This window comes from Sander lucioperca, chromosome 9, assembly GCF_008315115.2.
Source record: "Sander lucioperca isolate FBNREF2018 chromosome 9, SLUC_FBN_1.2, whole genome shotgun sequence".
Classification (NCBI taxonomy): domain Eukaryota; kingdom Metazoa; phylum Chordata; class Actinopteri; order Perciformes; family Percidae; genus Sander; species Sander lucioperca.
This window is the reverse complement of record NC_050181.1, coordinates 40,606,629-40,633,496: the sequence shown is the minus strand read 5'-3', so window position 1 is coordinate 40,633,496 and position 26,868 is coordinate 40,606,629. Positions and strand designations below refer to the sequence as shown.

The window sequence follows — 26,868 nt, the reverse complement described above, 5'->3', positions numbered from 1 at the left end:
GTGTTCATGTTTAAAACTTTTCATCTTCATCTTGATTTACAAAAAGAAGTAGTCGTGATGATGTCACATGAAAAATAATCATACTTGATGACTAATTAATTACTGATAAAGACGAAGCACATTAGTTTTCACGTTGGCTTATGTTTCTCCAGAATTCATGAAATGGTCATTAAAATAACAAGATTTAAATAGACAATACATTAACTGACCAAAAATGAGGGACATAAGCTGTCTTAAAAAAAAAAATCCAATGCCATCGCAAACTGATCGTGGTATAAGACTAGTGGAACTCATACAAACCAATTAAAAGTTTGTATAATAGTCCCTGTAATGGGACTCATATGGGGCATTATAAAGTCTAGCAAACTTAGTGTGTATGTACATATGTCCTCCTCCCACTACAACTCATTTCCAGTTGCAGATGGAGTTCTTTTTTCTGTACAAGAATGTGGTCTTTATCTGACTTTAAGAATAGCTGCTCAAACTACTGGAATTAAGAAAATAAGTTAATCATGAACTAAAACTATAGAGCAAATAAAATAAATACAATTAAAAACAGCTGAAATGCGGCTGTGTAATGGAGGTCCTCGTGTCTTCAGAGGCACATGCCAGTCGGTGACGTCTTACTCAGCATCGAGGACCATGATGTGTACAAAGAGTCCAGCTGAGGGGAGGACGTCTCCGTTCCTATTGAGCAGAGGCACTTGTCTGTATCCTGTGTGGGAGCACAAAGTGGCTGTAGTCAGTGATCAGAAAAAGGAGAATATGAAGAGCTCTTTGTTGCAGGGTGTGAACCGAGTTCTCTATGCTCGACTGGAGAAGTGATAGTTCCTGTCTCTGTTCATTGACGAAGTGTGAAAACAAAGAACTATCAGCGGTTTTACATCATTTGCGTTAACAGTAGGGGGGGAGGGGAACTTACCCATTTTTAAACTGTTGAATGGAAGTGTGTACTGCCCAATAAACTCATTGTCAGACACGGAGTCATAGTCTTCAACGGTGAAGCGCACCAGTGCTAGCTCTGGCACGTACACATCAAACTGGAAGGTTTCATTCCATTCTGGGTTAAAACCTTCAACAGGAAAGAGGAAATACGCCAACAGTGACTTGATGTATCACATCATTCATTTCTGATGCATTCCAGGAGTTAATTGGTGATTTTTTAACCTGCCTCGTCTACTTCTGTTTCAAAGGCTGCCATGATTTCCCAGAATGCATTTCGAAACAACCCCCAGAGGGCTTGAATACATTAGCTGTATGCAGCAGTGGGTTTTACACGTTAAAGACAGATACACAGGGTAGGCAGAGCAGGAGTTTTATCCCAGTAAACAAGAAGCATCAGTCTTACAACTGACTCAAAATGCTATGTGTGTTGCGTCTGCATTGCATTCTGGTCTATTGAGGCTACTACTGGTAGAGACGTGTTCTATCAGTACAAAGCACATGTATGTGGAGTTTGACAGAAAAAGGTACCATTGTTTTCAACATAGCTGGTCTCTTTCTCAGCATTATCAGCCGCCACTCCGTACACCGCCACTTTAACCAGCGGGTCCACAATGGAAGATTCCTTCTGGTTCACTTTGGGGAGCTGCTGGGCAGATATAACCTGATGACAGGTGGGGATACATGTCAGAGAGAAGAAAAAAAAGATCCTTCAAGATCTGAACCGTAGAATACTTCTGAAAGGGATACGTCAGCGAATGCTGAGCATGTCAGTGTGAGTTATTACAGCGAAACACTCACCATGACATGGAGCGTCTTGGGCTTCAGCCAGTCCCCTCGGGTCAGGGTGATGGGGTCAAACTCTGTGTCTATGTCCCTCATGAAGGCCGGTTTCAGGATGTAACCGCTCTTTCCGTTAACCAGGAATCTACCCTGGTTAACATCCATGTTTGTGCAGGTTGTCTGGAAGTTTAAGGCCACTGAAAAGAAATATGATGCAGGGACAATGATGAATTAAAAATAAGCGACAATCTCCCATTAATGTCAGACTGGACTGTACATGTGAGCGTTTTCAATTCCCTCCTTGCGTCAGTATTTATGTACCGATTTGGCAGCCAGCGTTCCACAGAGGCACCGGGTTGTAGTTGGAGGAGCCGGCCCTGGAGCCTGCTGGATAGACGCGGCTCAGCTTGTCCACGTTATGACGGATGTAGGAATTAGCTGCAGAGAACAAGTTGAGACAGAAGAACAAAGTTATCTACTGAGCTGAAGGTTAGTTTCTAATCACACAGAAGGGTGCATCATTTTGTTTATTATGTGCACTTTATTCTGACAGAGGTGCTATCATTAACTACAATTAGAGCCCGACCGATAAAGGATTTTTAAGGCCGATACTGATACAAATATTTGATGATTTAAAAAAAAACAATATTCCGATTTTTTTTAATCCAGAAAAAAACAGATTTCCTTAACATTAGTTATTTGTACTTATTTATGAGTCCTCACTAAAAAAATATATGATAATGCAGTTTAAAAATAATAGTTTGTTTTATTGTCTCAACAGAACAGACGAACATCAAAATATATTAAAGTTCTGATAAATAAAATGTATAAAAATACAAACATAAGATATGAAACTTAAAGTCCTTTGAACAAAAAGACAATAACAGAAATTCACAGGAATTGGAAGCACCAATAAGTGATATTTAATATATCCTTACTGGTAAGTTCTTAAGATAAATCTATACATTAAAACACTTGTGTGAATCCAGCCTGAAGTCTTCCTCACCTGACTCCTCTGCCAGCTTCATAGCCTTTCCCTCCTTGAAGGACGATATCTCGTAGAAGCTCTGGTTTTCTCTTGCGTCCTCAAAGCTGTGGAAGGGGACGCTCCTACAGTAGACCACCATGTCGGACAGCTCTTTCGCTAGTTTCAGCTTCTTTTTCTTCTATGCATAAAATGGAAATTAAGTGTCAGTACAAAAGAAATGTTGGCTAATGCTTAAATGTGTTAACATAGATTATATATTTACTCTCCCTTGATGTGATCGTGAACCCCACCTTTCTTTGTTCTTCCTCATGTTCATCCTCATCATCTTCCTCCTCTGTCATGTCCGTGTCATCATCTTCTTCCCCCTCAGGAGCAAAGCTGGCCTCCAGTTTGTTTAACCTCTTCCCTTTGATCAGGAACTTCCCCTTCAGCTCCTAGAGGTACAGACACACAGACACACAGACACACACACAGACACACAGACACACACACAGACACACAGTAGCCCTGCTTTGAGTGACTGGTATCAAAAGGACTAAAATCAAATGTCCCTACAGTATAGATAAGAGTGAATACCTCAGGAGATGGAAAGTTTATGGGCATGCCATCCCCCAGGGGGGAAGTGATGAGAGCACTGCCCAGGATGGAGCTCATGTGCTGGGCCATGACTTCTTGTTGTTTCACACTACAGTTGTTCTCCAAGGAGAGGATAACTGGGTAATCGGACACCTGAGGACAACCAGACAGAAAACACAGAGAACTCAGATCAAGGAAACTTCCGTAGAGTGCTAATGGATATTTTTTGGACACTAAACACACCTTGAAAGCGTACTCCTTTATGGCTTTGATGACATCTTTGAAGAGGATCTTGGAGGTAAGTGTGTAGCCGTGGTAGATCTCTGGCTCATCATCTGATCCATCCCAGCAGTCCAGCTCCACACAGCGGCAGCCCTTCAGCAGAGCCCTGACAGAGTCACAACTATTAGTGACTTAAACATAGGCTGTGTAAAGCAGCCCGAGGGTTGTCGTTAGTACACCCCAAAGCATTCAGGTTATTGGATAAACATATACAGTGCCACATATAATCCCCACTGTCAAATACAAAAGTTGAATTAAATGGGTGCCTTTATACATGTACAAGTAAACTACCCTGGACTGGACTGATTGGCACTGTTTGACTCCCTTACTGGCTATATTAGCCATCTGCCCATTTTGCTAGCTTGCCTGTGTGGTCAATACACCACGCTGTCTTTTTGTCATTATGGACAGTTTTCAACTTTAACTTAAACTTTTCTTCAAGTGTTTTTTTACTAGTGTCTTTGTATAGTTAAGTAATGACTATTCTATTTTTGATATATTGTGTTGCCTGTTGTACTTGAATAGATATAGAATTTGCTCTGACACTATGATACCATTGCACCTTTATGCATTTTTTTCCACACTGCTCCTTTAAACATGCTATAACCAAATTTTACTGTAAGGGCACACTATTGATATCTTTCTTTGTATTTTTGTAGTATGTGTGCGTAAAGTCTCAGTCTCTCTCTCTCATTTCTGCTGGACATTAGATCTCTCTCTCTCTCTCTCTCTCTCTCTCTCTCTCTCTCTCTCTCTCTCTCTCTCTCTCCTCTCTCTCTCTCCTCCTCTCTCTCTCCTCTCTCTCTCTCTCTCTCCTCTCTCTCCTCTCCCATCTCTCCTCTCTCTCTCTCCTCTCCTCTCTCTCTCTCTCTCTCTCCTCTCCTCTCTCTCTCTCTCTCTCTCAGGATGGATGAAAGATGTTACTTGACATAAGCCTCCGTGCTGCTGGGTCCACGGAGCTGATCCTCCATGAGGTAGGTGTTGTGCGAGGAGGAGATGAAGTAGTGGTTGAGGGGCTGGCTCATGTCCTGGTACACCTCTCTGTGATCTGGATTGAGGACCAAGGCATCTGGATGGTGCATGTACATGAGGAAGCCATCTTTGGACAGCAGCTTCTTCTCCTTGGCTGAAAGAACAGAAGGACACAGCAGAACAACAGTGACCAGGGAGATCATTTATCATTTATCCAGGACAAAGTATGTGAGTAATGCATACACTGTCTCCCTTAAGAGGATCTGATTTCCCCTGTCCTCATTTCCTATTGAAATCCAAGATAAAAGATCCCTGCTGAAAAGACTGAGACGAGTTACGTTCAGCACCTCTTTGCATTAAATAGGCTGGATAAACTTGACACAAAATGCCCTAAGCTGCATGTGTGTAAAACACTCATGTGCATTACTTAAGAGCACCAACCACATGATAGACTGTCATCACTGGATATTGAATGTAATTTAAATGCATCTTGTATGTTCATCTTGATAGGCTGTAGTTGCCATCAAAGGGCCTGTCTAACTGGTTAGCTGGCTTCCCAGAATGATATTTGACTTGGAAAATGTTGTACATCTGTCATGAGGACTTCGTCATTTGCTGTTTTGGAGTGGCATCATATTACCCGTCAGTGAAACTCGAATTTTTGTTCCACACATTAAACGATGCCTCGGTTTCATCAAACTCTATTCACCAGAGCTGAAAATTAAACATTAATCAAGACTTTTGGCTTTAGGTATAGTTGTGGTTATTGTTTTAACTTTGAACAGTTAGGATAGCTGTTTCCCCTGTTTCCAGTCTTTATGCTAAGCTAAGCTAAAGTAACTGCCTCCTGAATCTAGCTCCATATTGATAGAGTGGTATCAATCTTCTCATCTAACTCTTGACAAGAAAGTGAATAAGCGTATTTTTCTGCATGTCAAACTATTTATTTAATCCTCAGAGGAGTATATAAACAGGGGCAGAGCACATTAATAAAATCTTCTGTAAATGCACTAGTTTACTTTATTTTTTTCTTCTGTGTAACACAGGCTCTCATTGGCCAAATGCTTCCCTTTTAATCAAAATAGGATTCCTGATAAAAAAAAAAAGTAAGATATTTTCTTGGACATTTTCAGCCTTTATTTGACAAGACAGCTGAAGACATGAAAGGGGATAGAGACGGAGAATGACATGCAGCAAAGGGCCACAGGTCGGAATGGAACCTGGGCCCGCTGCATCGAGGAGTAAACCTCTATATATGGGCGCCTGTTCTACCAACTGAGCTATCTGGGCGCCCTTCCTGCTAATTTTTGTAGTTTTTAGACATGAGATTGATGCTTTACAGCTTGTATGACTGTCATATTATAAAGACATAGAGGAAGACAAGAACACTTCACCATCCCAGTAAATGTAATCCATTAATGACAATTAAAATACAAATGCAAAATGCAAGACATTGTTCAAATAAAGTAGCTAGAGTATTAGGACTGCCCACTCCTAGTAGATTAGTCAACTAATCGGTTGTTTTGGTCTTGGTTGACTAAGATGTCTTTAGTCGATTAGTCATTTTTCCATGCTTTTTTTCATGCTGAATGACCTTTTTCCAAGAAGCTTATAAGCACATCTCTGGTAAACACAAGATTTAAAGTGGTGCTTTTGCATGATTCTTTGTTTTACAGATATGTGGATTAAATCAACCATAGCTACTTAGCAGCATTAACTTGACACCCCAGTAGTGCATCAGTCCCTGATTAGATCTAAAGACAGAAAACCAGCCGTGCTGGAATGATGCTGATTGAGAAACACTGCTCCACCACCACACCGGGCAACAAAAACCCGGTATTTCAAATAAGTTACTGACCATTTTCATCTGGCTCATTCTTCTGGATGATGTTGTGTGCATCAGCCAGTGTGGCTTTCTCTCTCTGTTCTTTGATCAGGAAGTCCACCAGGTTTTGAGGACTCATAAAGCCCGTCGTTTTAGCGTACTCTCCATAGATCACGTCGATTTCCTCCCGATGGGTCAACAGGTCATAGAAATGTTCAATCTCCTCTCCAGCCAGGTATCCAGATTTGGATGTGTCACATTTCTGTATGATAGAAAAATGGAATATGAAAGCTGGTCCACACTTAACTTAACTGTATACTAAAAAGTGATTTCATTAGTATTAGGGGTATGGGGTATTTGTTTTTCAGGCTTTTAACATGATCTTTTTTCCTTAAATCATACATGTACATCTATTTATAGCTCTTCAGGATTTGGATATTTAGGAATCATTAAAAAAACTCTTGAGGGTATCACCTTGAAGAGCATCTCTGTGTAGTCGTCATCCATCTCGATGTTGATCAGATGCAGGAAGTTCTTGAGCTCTGATATGTTCAGCTTATCATCCCTGTTCTTGTCTGCTTTATTCAGGCAGCTCAAGATCCAACTGAAAAGTTTGTAATGTAAGGAGTAGATATAACGTCATCTTCCTGTCTGCATTTTCTAATTGGTTGTGAATTACAAGGGCACCGTGTGCAGCAGGAGTTCCTAAAGCACAGACAAATGATTCATGTTCACAGTCTAACCTTCACCATCATGAGAAGGATACTGCTCTGTCTTCTGCTGGCTGTTGAGGTTGCTTAGGTTGGAGATCATTTTCTGCAGGCTGTTGGTCCACTGCTTGGCCTCCTCCTCTGAACTGGCGACGAGGTCCAGGTTCTTGCGGCAGCTCTTGAACATAATAGAGAAGCAACGACACTCCACATGCTCCTCTGTGTACTTCTTCAGGCCCTCTGACTGACGGCCAATTCGCACTGCTGAGATGTCATCGAGTAAAACTGAAGACAGGAGAAATGATGCAAATGTTTTACACTTCCAGTGTATCATTTAGTAAAGGAATTTCCTGTCATAGGACTCATACAATATGTCTAGTTGTGCTAAAATAAAAAAGGCAGTTTTCAGGCATCACAGAGCAGCCTTGTTTTGGTAAACGTAAACCTGCTGTTTGCAATTCACTGACATCACATTACAGGTTTCTGGGAACTGAATTTACTGAGCCACTAATATGCAAAGTTGCTGGATGCACCTTTAAGGGTTGCATGCCATCACACATGGTGATAGAAATAAAGACATCACCATACTGCAGTTATGAAAAGGAGACTATGTGAGAAACGTTATGGGATGTAATCCAATGTTACACAACCAGAGCTATTCAACCACTCCTCCATACACTATAAAAGAAATCACTATCTTGATAATCACACCCACAAAACACATCACTCCTATCATGAGCAATCCAGTTGCGTATGATAATACACAGGACTTTCAAACAGAAAGAATCTCTTATATTTATTTATTTTTTTATGATTAGTCCTTCACTTTTATAATCCATGAAGAAAAAATCCATCTGATCTCAGAATAGACTAGATTTACTTGCATCAGCACTGGAGACCCGAATGTGTTGGATGTTGTTAGGTAGCCTAATAACTTTAAGTCATAAGTACAGAAGAGGTGTGGAGTGTGTGTTCACCACAACACCACACAAATGCTTGCCAGAGTTTTTCTGGCAAGTCTCACACACACAATCAGGTGGGAAGCTGGGACAATAGCACTCACATTTCTGGTTCGTCTTGAAGGTTTTCTTCGATTCGTACCACATGGTCTCGCAGTCCTCCATGAGTCTGTAGTAGCGGGTCTTCTTCCAGGACGAGGAGCGGACCTTGAGGAGGTCTCCCCCCTGCAGGAGGAACTGCAGGTCCGGATCGCCCTCCATACCTGTGAAATCAAGGAGCAGAGAGTAAGATTCAACAAATAAACAACTTTTTTTCCCTGCAAACTTACTAAGCTAAAGCCCATTTTACACCATTTCAGTTGTCTCAAACCTTAAGCTTAAACCCTGCTCTCTTGCCTCCTGCTTTACCTGCATCTTATCAGAATACTACATGAAAAAAAAAGTGAACAGGCTATTCAAAAACCCAAGTAACAAATGCTGGCTGATTTAAAGCCCTTTACCATGCAAAGTATTATAGATTTACACATAGATCTATGACAAGCATGTAGTCTGACCCAGGACAACACTTGGGTCTCGTGTGCTGAATTAGATAGTTCAAATAACTGCAGTACAGCTTACCTAAGATCTCTTGGTTTATTTGGATAACCTCCTGGTCTCTGGCATATTCCTTAGATCTGTTGAGTTTAGGCTGACTTCCCAGGCAATTCATTGTGCCCTGAGGTGCTGAAACGCTACCAGACTGTTCACAAGGCGTTGGGACCGAGCAGTGTGTTGGAGGGCGTGTACCAGACCCACTCAAAGTTCACTGTTCATCTCTCTTTCCAGCTGAAAGCAAGCACGTGACGTTACTACGACTAGCGACGTAACGTTACGCACGGCAGCAACAGGAGGTGGTTCAAAACTTAAGTCCGGTGTGTGCTAAATGTTGGTATATTCAAGTAATTGCGTAGGGTATTTAGGGAAACGAGCTGACCAATTCTGAAAACAGTAATTAGACCATATTTGAAGACACCGTTTGAATCAGAATCAGAATCAGAAGCTTTATTGGCCAGGTTTGCGTAGACAAACCAAGGAATTTAACTCCGGCTAATCTTTGCTCTCAAGTACAACACTCACTTAAAGAATAAAAAAACAGAAATGACAGTAAAAAATATAAAAAAAAATAAAATACTGTTAAGTATACGGTATAACTCTGCACTAGAAGTTTACAAAAAATATACAGTAGCAATTGAAGAGAGGGGAGGAATGGTGCAATATCAGTACAGTACGAGATTTAAGATTTAAGTATAAATATAAATACAAATAGTGCAAGGCAGTTCGGTGCAATGGTCATATATTAATAACAATATTGTAATTGTAAGACACCCAGATACCCTGTAGTTACCGCATTAAATGATATCCAGGCAGTGAAACTAATAAACAGACTTTCCATGATAGTTATCTTTACTTTAGCTGCTAGCTAATTATCTCAAATGTCGCAAAGTTGATAAACTAACGTTAGGTAGTTACAGAATCACAGTTGGCTACATGACATGAAGTAAGTTTACCAGAAAGAACGACAACAAACATTTAAAATGTTGCTATGTGAATATATATATTTATTAATTTATAACGTGTGGAATTTTTTTCAACTACATTTTAACAATGCATAAGTTAGCTAGCTACTCTAAGATATGAAGTTATACAGTAGCCTGCATTTAGTATTGTAGCCTATTTGTTGAGTCACGGACTCCATCTAGTGGTGACATCGCGGTAGGCCTACTACCAAGCGCTGTGATTTAACAGTTCAGGACGGGGCTATATACTCTTAAAAGCGTAGAATGTGCTGAAAAACAGGTCAACAAGTACGTTGAATGCTGCGAGGAGAGAAATATGGGCCTATTTAGTGCATCTCGCTAACAGTGTTTGAAGTAGGGGTTTGTTCTTCTCTGGTTACTAGAGGTTGTTCGCTGTGTTTGTTTAACGTTTCTGTTTGCAGCAAGGTAAACAAGCCACACCTTTTGTCAAAGTCTTAACGATCCTTAAAAGAATCTAGGCCTACAGGTGATCTTACGCGAATACATTTCGTTCGATACAGTATAATTTACAGTTAGTAAGAAAACGTTTGATTGCAACAATTAGCCTAAAATGTAAGAACAATTAGTAGAAGCCACTCCAATTTACTTACAGCATAGCCTAGAATTAGTCAATGTTGGAAAGTCCTGGAACAAAAAACAATGCAGAACACACTTTAATTTGCACAATTAGGCCTACTCAAAAAAATCTGTCCTACCGTTGTTTTCCGTTTCGATCCCATTCGTTGCCATCCTTTCTGAATTGTATCTTCTTTTTTCACGCAGTAAATTCTTGTTTTTCCTGCTTTCACTTGATGTGCCGTTTCATCTGAAGTTGCTCCTGCATTCCATGTGCGCAATTAGGTACGAAAACTTTGGCTCTGGGATTGTTGGGCCGAGCTAGAACAACACCCAGAGGCGGCGACACAGGTGGGTTTCTTCTGGCAGTGTGAATGGAGCCAACACTCCTATAGACTCCCAACACCGGTTTGACAAGGCTGGCAGCACTGCTGATGTCACAACAGTAGCTTACAACTTGACACCATCTTTTGCCACCAGGCATGGGACTGCAACATAGCACAATGACTTACAGACAGCATTTAAAGCATGCCACATTAGTTGGTCTAGCACCTGCAGCCAAAATAAAATTAAAAAAAACTTGAATCCATGCTTCTTTATAAAACACTTCCAGGGCCAAGTCCTCACCTGGATGCAAATAAACAGTCAGGGGACCTTTACCTGAGCACCATAAGCCTCAATATACTGTAATCTTGAGGCTTTAATGTTATAAGCAATATTTATACAGTGTGGGTATTTCAAATTGCTTCATGTCTGTATTTGACTTTTTCTAAAGCAGCTTTTGCAAACACATGTTCCTTATTTGAACACAAGGTAAACATATCAAGAAAGCTGAGTAGCAGAGTTGGCTCTCTGCCCGGCCACATAGTTGACAGTGAGTTGGAGCATTTTGGTTACACTGAATGGGACAGATGAAGTTGTTTTGCTTTCCTTTTCATGTGCCGCTTAGCCTTGGCAGGATAATAGCACTGCAATCACTGGGGTGTTGGGGCTCTTGTGGCTCTCAGCACTTCCCTTTCAGGCCTGGCTTACCCTCAGCGCACTGTCAGCATCAGGATGACAGGGCTTTAATGCAGCATCAGGGGAAGAGCTTCCTGGCAAGGGCCGACCACTTCCAAAAACCCACGAGGTCCATGGAAACACGCAGGAAAACCAAGTGCAGCATTGTCTTTAGATTTGTATCATGGCTCTGGATGCATGTTTAAGAACAGAACAAGTGGGTAATTTTCTCAAATGCATTAGAAAATAACTATGCATAACATACGTTTTTTATTAACTTTTTACATTTTCCCCAGAAAAAAAAAAACATGCATTTTTTTTTAAATATTGGTTTCAATTTTCATATAGCCTACTTACACATCTTCATCTGGGAGCTTCTCTGCTCCAAGTGAGCCATTTCTTAAAATTCCTGGTGAGACAGGAGGAAGTTACTTATTTACTTTCTCTGGTCAGATGTTTTGAACATTTCTTGTCTATTTCTTTTAGCCACTTAATTTGCTCAAAGCAACAACAACAACAAAAAAACTCAACCATTAGCCATCCCCTGGCCAGCTGCATGGCTATATGTGAATTTGTAAAAAATCACTGAGTCCAATGTTCTGCTGCGTCCTGCTGAACCCTGCTGCATCCTGCTACGTCCAACCATGCCCTGCTGTGCCACGCTACATCCTGTAACGCCCTGCAGTGCCCTGCTATGACATGAACTACTACGACTACCATTTGTAGTCACTGTTCCATTATCTTTATTGTGACTATTATTGCCACTGTTCATCACATCCCCAACCGGCACCGTCAGACACCGCCTACCAAGAGCCTGGGTCTGTCGAGGTTTCTTCCTAAAAGGAAGTTCTTCCTCGCCACTGTCGCACTAAATGTTTGCTCTTGGGGGAATTACTAGAATTGTTGGGTCTTTGTAAATTATAGAGTGTGGTCTAGACCTACTCTATCTGTAAAGTGTCTCGAGATAACTCTTGTTATGATTTGAGACTATAAAGAAAAATGGAATTGAATTGAAAAGTCTTTCTGCAGCAACAGTTTATGTGTATCAGTGGAAAGCAATAGAATGCATCACATACAAGAACATTAAATGACTTCTCTTGTTGATCAAGTATGTGTCTTTCCTTGGTGTATGTGACTGATGAACAAGCATGAACAGGCGCAACTGTTTCCTACCACAGATACCATCCATAGTTCTGCTGCGCTTCTGCAAAAACATCCTCATGTCTCACGGCACTGTCTCAGTAACCTAGATTATGTAATTCTTGGGTTACCAAAGGATATAGCTCAAAGAGGAAATGGCTAAATAAATACAAAGACAATATGTAAACAACTGATCTACTGCAAATATTAAAAAAAAAAATAAAAATACACTGAGTTATGAACACTGCATCTAGTGAGTGTTTAGCACAGTGCACTGTCCATTTGGTTTTCATTAAACTTCTTGGCAAGTTCCAGAATCCAACATGGAGATTGAAAGATTAAAGCTGTCTGAAAATAAACCTTAAACATACTGTAATCTGTCAGCTATTTACTTGCTAATATATAGACCAGTAGCCTACATTCAGTCAACAATTGACAATAGTATTGACAAACAGTATTGGTGCTTTTCTTGAACATTTCCATTTTCCATTTTATGCTACTTGATTTTTCCACTCCACTACATTTTAGAGCCTTATTGTACTTTTTACTCCACTACATTCACTCACTGTGTTTAACAGCTACTACTTCACTTTTTAAGATGTTACATACACTACATAGGCTACATGACTATATAAAAAAATAAATAATGAATTGTTATCTATAAACTACCCAGCATTTTAGGCTATAGCGCCACCTCGACCAGCTACAACATTTAAGTAGGCTACTTATGTTGATGCATCAATAATCCAAAAAATATGACATAACCATAGAATGTAAAATAATTTTTTTTCAGTCTATGGATACAACCGGGCCATTCTGCATAAATAATAACGTAGTAGGCCTACTTATACTTTTGTTACTTTGGTAACAATTTGAAGGCAGGACTTAACTTTTAATGGTGTTTCTATTGTGTAAGTTACTGCTACTGCTACTTTCACTTAAATAAATGATCAGAATACTTCTCTCACCTATTCTTGTGTTTTTTTTCCTCAAGGTCTTTCAAATGTCACTGTACACGACTAAGCAAAAAAATTGTGCAATAAAAAAAAAGTACAAAAGGCACACAATTAGTAGAGGCGTTAGCACGTGAATCATGTTTGAACTAAATGTAGGAAATATATGTTAGAGAGAAGGGTCATGATGGAGAGAATGAGAAGAGCAGGATTGAGGGGAACTGGATTGGGAAACATACTGGAATGTGGAGGAGGTGAACAAGGCAGGAGGTATCTTTAACGGTGGCTGAGTTGTTGGACAGAATCTGAGTAACTAGCTGGCAACTGTAGGTGAAATGTGACACCAATAGTTGGCGGTAGTGCAACGCAATGGATGCAAACCGCCGTTAAAATACACAGAAGAAGAAGACGAAGAAGAGGCGTTAGCGCCCTCTATTGGTTGTAACGTTACTCTGCACACCTTTACTACGGAGAGTATCTGTTGTCTGAAGACGAAAACATTTCAACTAACCTGCATGCCATGTGGCCCATGAAGTACAGTTCAGTAACTTATTACTGTCTTCCACCTCCATGTGCTTTCTGATTTTACAGCCTTTGCCACACTCAAGATGGCGATATCTCTATTCCTCCTCCTTCGAATTCGTACGTGATGCGTCAGTCGTGCGTAAGGTTGTGTTGACAGGAGCGGTAGGAGTTGTCAGCGGAACAGCAGCAGCCAGCATCATCGGAGCCGAATGGAGTAATTACAAAGATATTGTTACAGACAGCGTCTCTGTTGTTATTTAGAAACATTGATTACACCGTTCAAACAACGACACCATGGCAGACGACCAGTCTTCTCAATCCTGGTCAATCGACAGGGATGACTATGAACTCAATGAGGTGATAGGTGAGTAACGTTAGCTTAGCTTAGCTTGCTAAAGTTAGCTTCCTAGCCTCCCCTGTCTCTACCCATAGACTGTATATAAGAAGTCTCTACCGCGGTGTCAGCTGCTAACTGCCACTAGCCAACTAGTATTGCAAGTCTGTAGCTAACAGAAGGCCAGTTCCAACCTAGCTAGACTAGCTACATGACCGGAAGGTTAACAGTTCTGCAGAGTCCCTCTAGCTAGGTCAAATTTATTAATTAGGTTTCTGCTAGTTGGCGAGCTAAAGTGAGATGGCTCAGTCAGCATTAAGCTAACTAACGGCTAGCTAACGCAAGTTAGCCCATAACGTTAGTGCGTGAAGATTCGTCAATTGTTGGAGAGGGTGGTGCTCTGCGGCCGAAGGTATGACACGGATTATAGTGAGTCATTCATACTTTAGTTCAGGTACCGTGACTGGTGACTTTGAACAAAAGCATTGGACTGATTGATGCTTTATATTACAGTATTGTATAATACTGTAAATTACCTTAGTCCCAAATATTAGAAACTAGTTTCTACTCAAATTTTGCAGCTTCTCACATTGTACATAAACGATTTAGTTGAGTCATATTCTGACTTCAAAAGCCAAAGGCTCTTTTGCTTCTACAGTGTGATGGTTTCACTCTTAATTTTGTTCTCAGGGAGCGGAGCCACTGCAGTTGTCCAGGCAGCGTACTGCAAGCCGAGAAAGGAGAAGGTGGCCATCAAACGCATCAACCTGGAAAAGTGTCAAACGAGCATGGATGAGCTCCTGGTAAGAAACTGTAGAAATGTCTGGGCCAGTATCTGCGTCCAGATGTTCTTTACGTCAGATTGCTGGGAGTGGTGTGAGCTGGTGGGGTCAGATCAGTCAAGAACAGATCAAAAGCTTGATACCACAACAACCACTGACTACTAAAGCTGGGTAACACACCCCGTAAAGACAAATAAAATGTGAATGAATAATATGTTCTTGTGCAACAATGTATTTCCTTATGAGCACAGAAACATCCTGACAATATTTTACTTTTGAATGTTGATGTTTAAATGTGACACAACTGCAAACACTCAGACGAGATAAGAGTAAAGTCAGTTTCCTACACACACTTCATCACTCTGTGACAGCTTATTACCACCAAGTTATCAGCTGGAATCTGCCAATCTCCTATAGTGAACCATGGGTTCTACACAAGACAGTGGATACATGATTAAACAACTTATGATAGGTAATATTTAACATGTTATTATTTACAAGTGATTAGGGTTGGACATCGTTTGGATTTTAACAATTCTGATTCCAGTTGCGATTCTTCCTTTCGATTCCGGTTCTTATCGATTCCTGATTCCGATTCTTTGAGGGGTGGGGTTGAAACGGGTCACATGCTTATTTCACAAATAAGAGGAAAGTTTTATTTTGATTCAGTGGTGGTTTGCAGTTTGACAGGGCTTTTCCAATGTAAAATCATACCTGAAAAAGGTGACACATTTTATGCAGCACTTACCTCAAAACTAATGTCAGTGATTGTGATTGGCCAAATGACTCGCGTGACCTATCACCAAAGATGTTTTATTGTGAAGAAGACCGAAGTAGGTTTTTGAAACTCCTGTTTATGGGAAATTGTACAGTCCCCTCCCCACCCATCCCCCCACAAATAAAAACTCTTCGGATCTACACGATTCACATGGATGACATTTTCCCATTCAAAACGGCGATTTTCGCCGAAAAGCGACTAGTTTGCAGGTATGTAAAATAAAGCTGTACTAGAGCTCCGCCTACTGTGCTCCAAGGCTGCAACACAAGCAGCGCCTGGTCGCTACGGAAACCGAAACTTGTGCATGTTAAATTTGGAACCCATGATCAGATTTGAAACCAAATCCTCTAAACGATTCCAATAAAGAAACGATTCCACTGGAATTTTGTAATTTCTGAAACGATTCCAAGTAGGAATTGGTTCTCGATGGCCAACCCTACAAGTGATTTCATCAGATCTTCAGAAAGCATGTGAATAGGATATAGATGCATTTGCAACAGAAAGTTTAAGCTTTGCTGGACATTTCTGCAAGATTTTGCCCCCTTGCATTTTCAACACCCATGAAACTACATATAAGGTAAATCAGTCAGTGTTTTATGGGTTAGGCTTTTGTGATTCACCCATTTGATTGGCTGACAAACCAAAACTTTGGCTAACACTGTAGGGGTAGGTGATATTGATCAAATCTGACCAGGTTATATCTGATTTTATATTGCAATACCAGTGTATATTGTGATACAGTAATTCAGGGATTCTGCATCATTTGGGACGCCTGATATAGAGAACAACTAAGCTAACGTCAGAAGAAATTATTACATTTTTATGAATTATAATACAAGACTTATTAAGCTTCGGGGGAAACAAATACGCAAAGGCTGCATATTTAATGAGTGAGGGGATTGTTGTCCAGTAATTAAATAGAAAAGAAGATGCGATGCGTCAGGATCTTTATATCGCACCATTTCTCCTGTGACCTTGTATCCCATATTTCCTTCTCTGTGTAGAAAGAGATCCAGGCTATGAGCCAGTGCCACCACCCGAACATCGTGTCTTATTATACCTCCTTTGTGGTGAAGGATGAACTGTGGCTGGTGATGAAGCTGCTCAGTGGTGGTAAGTGCTGTAATGTTTAAAGAAACTTCTGACTTGGCTGACTCTTATCTTCACCTTGACTTTGACTTGACTTTCTTTGTCATGCCTCCTTCTTTCTTTCTTTTTTAAATGAACCTGGGATACAGTGTTTGGTAGTTCATATAACAAACGTAAAAATTCAAAATGTATCCTGTTCAATACTCTCTTATTGCTCATTGTTTGTCTGTGCCAGTAGCAGTGGATCTTGCCCCTCTGCTTGTATTTCCTCTTACTAGGCTTATGGTACATGAGACTACACTGGTGTTATTTTCTCCACATGGCACACTTTTATTCAGCAGCTTTACTGCGACATGCTACATCACCTGATTGAGGTCGGAGGGACTGTGTTTAAAATCTTGGGCACCTCTTTTATAGGTATAGGAGGTCTGATGTTGCTGGTGTCAGGCGGTGTTTTGTTGCGTTAGGAAGCAGGACACAGCCGTGGGTTTTGTATACAGTACCAACCACTATCAGATAATTACCACTCGGTGTGCCTTTCACTACTTGCCAAACTGGAGAGTCCTTTCATCATGTACTGTCAGCATGCCTTGTGACAAGCCTCTGCCTCTCTCAGGCTCAGTGTTGGACATCATCAAGCACATCATCTCTCGTGGCGAGCACAAGACCGGAGTGTTGGACGAGGCTAGCATCGCCACCATCCTGAAAGAAGTCTTGGAGGGGCTGGAGTACCTTCACAAAAACGGGCAGATTCATCGGTGAGTCTGAATGATGCATCACCATGCTGCAGAGCAATGCCTTGTTATCACTGTACACTGTGTTCCTGGTAGCCAGTACGTCCCATCATCACACTCTCTGGCACTGAGCCTTACATCTCTGCATATGCGCGTGTGGTTTTGAACTAGACCTCACTCCTTCAATATTTAATACTGTGAAACTGCATAATAGAGGAGGTTTGTTTTCATTAAAGTTCCTCCCAGGAACAATGTGAACCATCACTGAGAAAAACGTCCTTTATACGTTCACTGCCTTTTTTATATAACAAGTGTAATTGTTTCAAATTAACAGGCTCATGTTTCTTATAAAGATTTTTCTTTAATCACATTAGTGTGGCTTTAAAAATTAGATATTCTTTTAAAAAAAAATTTATTTTTTGATGTACTACTACACTGTTAAGTCCAATAATTATTTGATTTGCTGATTAGGGCTGCGACTGATGATTATTTTTTATTGTCGATTAATTGATTCGTTGTTTGGTCTATAAAATGTCAGAAAATGGTGAAAAATGTCGATCATTGTTTCCCAAAGCCCAAGATGGCGTCCGCAAATGTCTTGTTTTGTCCACAACTCAAAGATATTCAGGTTAATCCACTCCCGTTTTTGTGCATAGTTTGCACTTAATGTATGCAAACAGAAATCAGGTGGTTTAAAATGGGGCCGATCACAGGTGCAGCTTTAACTTGTTTGTGCTTGACAGTGAAGAGTGTTTGTTCATTTTGCAGAGTCAGTACGCACAGCCTCACCACTCCTCTGTTGGTGCACCCACTGATTTGTGACATCTTAATTGTTTATCATGTTTCAATTCTCCTTCTTGTCATGCACAGGGATCTAAAAGCTGGAAATATTCTTCTTGGGGACGATGGCTCGGTGCAAATTGCCGGTACAGTGATTTCCATTGTGTTTCACTTATTTTTTCAGCCTTTCTGCTTAGTTACTGTTTTATGTCTCTCTGTCGACAGTTTCTGTTTAAATTTGTGTTTTCAAAATTCTGATACATTATCTAGCTTAGCAAACAAGGTCCACATTGTTTGTTGGAGATTAGTTTGTCTACATATTTAAGTGATTTAAATAGCTTTTCTCTCATTTCTTCTCTGACATACATTCCAAATCACACACACTCCACAGACTTTGGTGTGAGTGCCTTTCTAGCAGCGGGAGGAGACATGACTAGGAACAAGGTTCGGAAGACATTTGTGGGGACGCCGTGCTGGATGGCGCCTGAGGTTATGGAGCAGGTACTGGCTTGTTTTAAAGATGACTTCTTTTTCTTAGTCTGTTTTCTCTCAGTAATGCCTCAAAAGTTGTGATAAAAGGAAGACATGTTTTTAATCCGCAGGTCCGTGGCTATGACTTCAAAGCCGACATTTGGGGTTTCGGGATAACAGCCATTGAACTGGCCACTGGGGCTGCACCATATCACAAATACCCACCAATGAAGGTAACTTTGTGTGTGCCTGCTGGTGTTCTGCTGCATGTCAGTAAGGCATCTACTGTCTCTTTGGGTTACATTTGGCAAGCTACAGCTGTCTGCTTGATTTACCTCTGATGTTATTTTTCTTTATTTCACCAGAAAAAAAATACAATTTTAAACAGCTCTAACAAAAAACGTTTTTAGGAGTTTATAACATTTTAAGGAGTTCTGTATTCAATCGTCTGTTTCTGTAGTCAATCGTCTGTATTCAATCGTCTGTTTCTGTCCAGTCGGTCTGCAAAGAGTGGCTTTGATAAAAAGCTCCCTCAGTTTAAAATTAACAGTTGATTTTATATGACTTTACTGACTGAAGCTGAACTGTGCATGTCTGTAGGTGCTGATGCTGACTTTGCAGAATGACCCACCCTGTCTGGAGACGGGCATCACAGACAAGGACATGGTGAAGAAGTATGGCAAGTCCTTCAGGAAGATGCTCTCCCTGTGTTTACAGAAAGATCCAGAAAAAAGGTCAGTTTAGTTCTCAAACCCTTTTTGCCTCATGTCAGATTAAAGTTGTGCTTGTTTTTCTTTCCATTAGATTCCCCAGTTGTGTAATGAATATAATGAAGAGCCATGTGTTTGTTTCCTATTTAGGCCAACTGCAGCCGAGTTGCTGAAGCATAAATTCTTCACAAAAGCCAAAGTGAGCCGTACATCACTGTTATTAAAATAAACTGACATGGTTTGTTTTGTGTTTTAGATAGAATCTTTATAGATCCTGTGAGAAATGTTTGTCTTTGTGTTACAGAACAACGAGTATTTGCAGGAGAGGCTTCTATACAAAGGTCCAACAATAACGGAGCGATCCAAAAAGGTTTGAAAGTCATTATAAATACACTGTGAATGCACACTAGTTGAAGATTGAATGTCTATCTGTAACATTGTATTGCTCTGCACTGGTGTGCTGTCTTGTCTTAGGGTGTGTCCCAGTTTCCAAACTTTCTGCCTAATGCATGCTGGCAAGGATTAACCAGAAAGAGTTGATGAATGTGTCAGTATTTAGTGTTGCATCTTTCTTTTTTTATGCAGGTGCGTCGTGTACCCGGCTCGAGTGGCCGCCTCCACAAGACGGAGGACGGCGGTTGGGAGTGGAGCGACGATGAGCTGGACGAGGAGAGCGAGGAGGGCAAAGCTGCTGTGGCAGCTCTGCGGGTGAGACTGCATGCCAGTGTCTCCCAAACAGTCAATTCAGTTGTTTCTCACTGCACACAGCATCCTTATGGCCAGCAGATGGTGATGTTGGACTGTTAGTCTGACCATTTGTTAGCTAAGCTGGAGTGTGTTTTTGTTCTGGCCTCAATGTCAGTGTTGTTCAAGTGTAGGTAAAGCAACAAAAGATACACCAGATTCCAAGAATAGATCATGATCAGGAGAACTGAGAATAACTAGACACCTGCTCAGACCACCTGTTCAAATTATTCTCCAACATGTGTTCACACTCAATTCATGTCTTGGTGTTGGATGTTCCTATCTGTTATCTTAACTGCGATTTCAGTTAAGACCTGTGTTTAAAGTCACCTTGTGTCAAATTCCTTCAATCCTACAAAACTTCATACATTGGGGGGATAAAAGGAGAATTGCATGTTTTTAATCCTGACAATCTGTCATGTCCATTCTGCAGTCCCCCAGAGTGAAGGACGGCTCCGAGAACATGGAGGTGAGTCCATTTGTAGTGGACGTGACCTAACAATCTTGATTTATTGTAATGCCTTGACAGAGCGATCTGCATGACTGTCCTATGTGTGTCTTTGTGTTTTCCATTCATGTAAAACTGAAAACACCCGCTGAATTATTTGCAATTGTGTCTCTTAGCTTTTCCCACCAGCTGGCTCCTCACATCTGCAGCCACCCGGTGCTGCACGTGAAAGCCCTGCGACTGTGGGCCAGACAGGAGAGGATGCTCCACCACAGGCTCCCACTCAAACAGCCAGCCCTTCACATGCACCCACTGTTCAGGTAAAAAACATTCACACTTTAGGGCAGGTTCTATGTAAAAACCATAATGCATATCCATAGCACTACTGCTGCTGATTTCAGTATTGTCTTCATAAGATTTATTAGAACTGTTCAGTAGGAAATGGACCAGTTTAACCAATCTTATCGTGTATAACTGGGCCTACTGTAAATGCTATTTGGTAAGCCTTTAAAGTAGCTCTGTGGAGTTTTCTTGTATGATTTATTTTTATAAAATACACATTTGGAAAGCAGATTTTTCTTGAAAAGTTTGAAATCAGCATTGTTTATGTCCTTAATTGCTAGCTTGCAGTACTCTTCTTCACTGCCTTTTTTTTTGGGGGGCATTCTTATGCGTGTGCCATTACAAACAAAATGGTGATCCACTTGTAAAGGCCTGACTCCATAGTGCTACTTGTGGTTAAAAAAAGCTCCACAGTGCACCTTCTGAAACCTCCACATACCATGCTTTGTCAAATAAGGGTTAATTTGTGAAGCCCTAATTCACTACTGCACTTACAAAAGGCATTACAGCCCCTTCATATTAAAATAATAGATGATAAATAAGCATGACAACTCTAGACCATCAATGGAAACAACAGAAACCTCCAACCACAGCAATGATTAAAGCTACAAGCACCTCCCTGCAATTCGGAGCTACTGGCGGGACATGACATGACCATGCATTAACGTCCCCTCTCAGGGAGAGTAGGTGGGCCGTGGGCAGCATGAATGGGCAAGTGAAATGTTAATAACTTGAAACAGAACAACCAAAATAGGGTGACTTTGGCAGCACATAAATCACCTTGTATCATCAGTGTATATCAAGTGTTTTTACCTCCTTGTTGTGCATTCTAACCAGAAGTGCTGGACAGAAAATGCTTAACTGTGGTGCTGTTGCAGGATCCAGCTGCAGCCAATGCCAGTGTTCCCATCAGCCTCGTGCTGAGACTGAGGAACCCCAAGAAGGAACTCAACGACATCCGATTTGAGTTCATGTCCGGCAGAGGTAGGGTGCCTCCGCTAGCTTTTTCCTCTTTTATCATGTTCTAAGAGGCTCCTGTCTCAAGTCTAAGACTTTGTTTTGTCCTCTCCATGTCTGCCCTCAGATTCTGCTGATGGAGTTTCTCAGGAGTTAGTCTCAGCAGGTCTGGTTGATGGGAGGGACTTGGTCATTGGTAAGTTTAAGAAATAGCACCGTATGATATATGAGATATTATCAGTGTCAAGTCAGTTCACTTGAAACTTGCTTGACATATGTAATCAATCACAGTTAAAGGTCCTATGACTTGCTGCTTTTTGGATGCTTTTATAGGCCTTAGTGGTCCCCTAATACTGTATCTGAAGTCTCTTTCATGAAATTCAGCCTTGGTGCAGAATTAGAGCCACTAGAGCCAGTCCCACAATGAGCTTTCCTTAGGATGTGCCATTTCTGTGTCTGTAGCTTTAAATGCTATTGAGGAGGAGGGGGGGGGGGGGCAAGTTGGAGGGTGGGGGTGTGGCCTTGACCAACTGCCATGCTTTGCTTGTTTGCAAGCCATGATGTCTCTCTCTTTCTCATGGGCGGGCCAAATTCTCTGGGCGGGCAAAGCAGAGAAAGGGGCGGTAACCTTGCTCCTTATGACGTCAGAATGAGGAGATTCCAGATCGGCCCATCTGAGCTTTCATTTTGTCAAAGGCAGAGCAGGATACTCAGAGCTTGGTTTACACCTATCACCATTTCTAGCCACTGGGGGACCATAGGCAGGCTGGGGGAACTCATATTAATGTTAAAAAAAAGTGACATTTTCATGCCATGGGACCTTTAACAAACTTTTTCATGCAAGCAGCTTCACGTTATTGTGTTTGCCACCTTAATGTACTTCTGGATTTAGTTTTCTGACATCATAGCATCTAATGCAAAGTTTATGATGTTCGTTGTGATAGATTACTTATCTCTGTTAACATGTTAAGTGTATGTGATTTGTAGCAAATGTGCTGGCACTGTATGAGCTGAATACTGCTGGTTAATGATTTTATAATGTGCATACTGATCATGATGGAAAAGTCTTGTCATCTGTTATTGCATTAGCTGGTCATCTGACATGGTCCTCTCACTTCCTTTTATCATCTGTCTAGTCGCTGCCAATCTGCAGAAGATTGTTGATGATCCTCATAGTAACAAAAATGTGACTTTTAAATTGGTAAGTACATAGCCAGAAACATTTATGAAAATATAAAACAACTTTCTTATTCGGGGGGGGGGGGGGGATATCAAGGCCTTGATTGAATAGATTTTTTTTAAAGATCTTTTTTTAATTTTTTTTTTTACTTATGTTAGTAAATGGGCTATAAATGGTTGGAAAAGGCTTGAGACCACATTAGTCTGCCATCACTGTAACAGCACAGTGCGAAGCCTCTCTCGTTGTAATTGTTGTGTGTGAGCATCTCTAAAGCCTGCTAGTTGTCATAAAATTCTCAGTGTTTTGTAACAGAAATAAATCTTAATCCATGTTTAAAAAATTGCCCATGTTTAATGTTGGGTCCTTAGAGTTGAGGAAATTGGGCCTAGGAAGTCCTTGAAAAGTCCTAGAATTTGATGTTTAAGAGGGTGTGGGAACCCTGTATTTATACCCTGTAATTATACAGTGGCACAGACCTACTCTATCTGTAAAGTGTCCTGAGATAACTTGACACTATAAATACAATTGAACTGTATATATTTCTACAGGTGTGATCAATTATTGTTTTCATAGATTTAAACAGTACAGTCTATAATGTTGTTTCCTCTCTTGCAGGCATCTGGTGTGGAGGAGTCTGAAATTCCTGATGATATTAAACTCATTGGATTTGCGCAGCTCAGCATCAGTTAAGTCAGGTAGAGCCATCAACAGAGGACAGAACTAATGGTATTGCACAGCTGCATTGTAGTCAATTCCAAGAAACCACAGCTGCCAAAGAGAGGAGGAGGAGACGGGAAGCTGGCAGGAGTGTGACGCTACTGCAGGATGCATGAGGACCACATTGAGAAGGCTCAGTTCATTACAGGAATCACACTTGAAAAGTTTACAGTGCGCTTATACAGTAAATGGGAGAAGAGATGCAATCAACTATATCAACTCCTAATTTCTTTTCTTTCTTCCTCTTCATACATAAGCACAATCCAAACCATCTCCTGCCAGTACTGGAAGTGATTGCCTTTTTTTTTTTTTTTTTTTTTTTTTTAAATCAACTGTGCCACAAAACTCACAAGAGTGTCGTGCCACCTTTATATGGCACTTTATGCTACACTGAAATTGAAAAGTGTTAAGCCTTAGTTAAACTATAGATTTAACCAGTGTGTTCGGTGAAAACTCGAGTCTATCTGTGATTATTAGGTGTATTTAATGTACGCCTATTTAAGAAATGTTAGAAATCTCCAGTAACACTGATACAAATAACTTAGAAACACACTGTAGCATAGTTTTAGTTTTGTAATTCTGTAAATTCAGATGGATTTGTATGTAGGATATAAGAAAATTATCGGATTCCTCCTGTATAAGGCAGCCCAAGGTGTGTGGGGTGTGGTGGTTTTGTCAAAACATAACCAAAGAGTTTAGGCTCTGACTGCACAGCTGAAACCACTCAAATATACACAAATCAACTAACTGCTCTGTCCCATAACTGCAGTTACAACACTTTGTCAGATGGCGTATTCAAAGACAGGATTATTTTCACAGATTGAGATCTGCCTAACATTCTTGTACTATGCAATATGTGTTTTCTTTTTACCGTGTGTGATCATTGGTTGCTAATATTTCTCTTTGGTTGAATAAATCCACTTTTTGTGCTTGTTCCTCACTAGGAGTTCATGAAGTCAACCAGCCAAACAGGCAGTTTTAGGAATCTGCAGTGAGAATTTAAGTGAATTGCATTTTTCTTTGTCCTTGTGTAGAGGGGTCATTTAGCCTGTTTACAATTACTGATCTTACAGCTGGCAAGAATCCTGAATGCTGGCACTGTGTGTCGAGTCTGGAGCTGCTCGTGTTACAGGCTGTCTGACAATGAACTTCTGTGAAGGTGTGCAGTGCATGCCCAAAAACTGAAAATGTTCAACCACAGTGGAATAAAGTTTAAACGGGCTGTTCACCCAAATTGCAACACCCTGTTAAAATGGAGGTGAATGGAATGTTGATCGTAGCCATGCTAGCGGCCAGACCGAAATAACTTTTTACTTCTTATTTAAAAAGTTAAACTATTGGATGGATTGACATGCAATTTGCAACCTCTATTAAATAGCCCTAAGGATGAATTCTACTAACTTTAGTGGTTTAGAGTTTTCCTTTAGCGCCACCAGCAGGTCAAAATTTCAATTTGGCTTCTGATCAGATACCTACAAAACTTACACCATTTTCATTGGCCTCAGCTGAACTTTGTGTTTACTGCTAATTAGCCAATGTTAGCATACTAACACACTAAACTAAGATTGTGAACATTTTACCTGCTAAACATCAGCATGTTGTCATTGTGAACATTAGCATGTTGAGCATTAGCCTTTAGTTCAATGGTACAGCCTCACAGAGCTGCTAAGCACGGCTTTAGACTTTTGTTGAAGACTGTGAGCACCACAGACTAAATTCCATTTCCCTGCATTGTTTTGAGGGGCAGCAGGAATCTTGAGATGGATCTCTCAAAACCTCAACAAATAAAACCCAAACTATCTGCATGTCTGGATACCACTAGAGGTAAATTGTTCATATATTGGGTGAAGTCAACCTTTTAAATGTCTCCAGAGGCTAGGTATTACTTTAGTTTTTTGTCACTAGGCAAATTATTTTGACAGTAATGTAGTCTCTTTGCTTTATAAACACTCACCAACAGATCACTGTTGTCACTCCCTGTTTAGCTGTATGGTTGTTTTGTACCATGTGCAAAGGGCTGCGAAATAGCTCCTAGTTAGGTACTAATGTAAATGGTGTATGTAAAGGTGTTGTAAATGTACGTATGATGGCAACTCCATGCACTGTCACACAAATGTCATGAGGTATGTAACAATGTAGATGCATTGACTGTTTAAGTGTACATGTCATTTAAAAGGAACATTTTACTTGTAAATATGGATTAAGGCAGATTGATACTCCTCACGTTCAGTACACAGAGTTGAATTTGTTTTGTAGTGTTTTCCATTGTTTGCTTTTTTCAGAGCATCACTAATCATGCAAAAATGATTTGTTCAATTGGCACCTTATTGATATGTTAACATACGTATTTTTGGAATTAGCTTGTTATCGCACTCATGAGCTTTGATGTCATGACGTGCAGTTTTCTCACCGAAACCTGTCCCAGGCGAACGGATCAAATGTCATTTTAATAAGACGGGCTGGCACAGGTTACACTTCTTTTTTTCCCTGTGTGTATGTGTGGTTTTGGTGATAAAATGATTGATCATCAAAGGCTTTGAGCTGAAAGTCATCTTCATTTCTTTCCCTTTTTATTGTTTACTCATCAGAAAACCATCGTTCTGGCTCTTTAGGATTCACTGAATGATTAGTAATAATTTAATCATTTAATTGATTTTTCTTTTTTTTTTTCTTTTTTTTTTACAGATCATTATATATTTTTAAAATATCATTGATTATGAAAATGTGTACATCAACAAATGCATAATTTGAAGTGGAATATTGGTGGTGATGACATACAAGAGATTCCTTGACATGTATAGATTATTGGAAAATGTCACATGCACATGATTTTAGTAGCTGAATAAAGTCACATGATGGAATTCAATGAGTGAGGACCATGTTTAATTGAAATATGATTTCTTAAAGCTCAGTTTCTGTTATTTTTTAGCTTTAACAGGTCAACCATTTGGACTGGAAATAGTTACTGACTAAAGTCAGAGGGTTAAACATTTATTTTGACCTGAGCTCCATTTAG

The 26,868-nt window shown here is 40.4% G+C and overlaps 2 protein-coding genes and 1 long non-coding RNA gene across 5 annotated transcripts; 2 read left to right on the top strand and 1 right to left on the bottom strand.

Annotated features, from left to right (window-relative positions):
• Positions 1-3: 3 nt before the first annotated feature.
• On the bottom strand, positions 4-10,484 carry plcd1b (phospholipase C, delta 1b). Of its 3 annotated transcripts, none has more exons than XM_031306802.2 (16): positions 10,310-10,484; positions 8,656-8,862; positions 8,142-8,300; positions 7,135-7,363; positions 6,843-6,972; positions 6,402-6,630; positions 4,496-4,697; positions 3,533-3,677; positions 3,290-3,442; positions 3,004-3,147; positions 2,732-2,891; positions 2,047-2,163; positions 1,744-1,922; positions 1,474-1,606; positions 923-1,072; positions 4-715 (listed from the first exon to the last, which is right to left on the bottom strand). In XM_031306802.2, the coding sequence occupies exons 2-16, from the start codon at positions 8,744-8,746 to the stop codon at positions 624-626; spliced, it is 2,313 nt and encodes a 770-aa protein (XP_031162662.1). In that variant the 5' UTR covers positions 8,747-8,862; positions 10,310-10,484; the 3' UTR covers positions 4-623. The 3 variants fall into 3 exon arrangements, with proteins under 3 accessions (XP_031162662.1, XP_031162663.1, XP_031162664.1); XM_031306803.2 differs by having other exon boundaries at positions 2,732-2,888; XM_031306804.2 differs by lacking the exon at positions 8,656-8,862 and having other exon boundaries at positions 10,310-10,463.
• Positions 9,734-10,738, top strand: LOC118495958. The gene is made up of 2 exons (XR_004898420.1): positions 9,734-9,978; positions 10,455-10,738. It is a non-coding gene; the product is annotated as an uncharacterized LOC118495958 (long non-coding RNA).
• A 3,111-nt stretch (positions 10,739-13,849) lies between these two features.
• LOC116055056 (serine/threonine-protein kinase OSR1-like) lies at positions 13,850-25,642 on the top strand. The gene is made up of 17 exons (XM_036005750.1): positions 13,850-14,150; positions 14,811-14,923; positions 16,685-16,793; positions 17,386-17,527; positions 18,374-18,429; positions 18,675-18,784; positions 18,886-18,987; positions 19,355-19,488; positions 19,615-19,663; positions 19,769-19,834; positions 20,050-20,172; positions 20,642-20,677; positions 20,833-20,976; positions 21,877-21,982; positions 22,083-22,151; positions 23,092-23,156; positions 23,751-25,642. The coding sequence occupies exons 1-17, from the start codon at positions 14,081-14,083 to the stop codon at positions 23,823-23,825; spliced, it is 1,569 nt and encodes a 522-aa protein (XP_035861643.1). The 5' UTR covers positions 13,850-14,080; the 3' UTR covers positions 23,826-25,642.
• Positions 25,643-26,868: the final 1,226 nt, after the last annotated feature.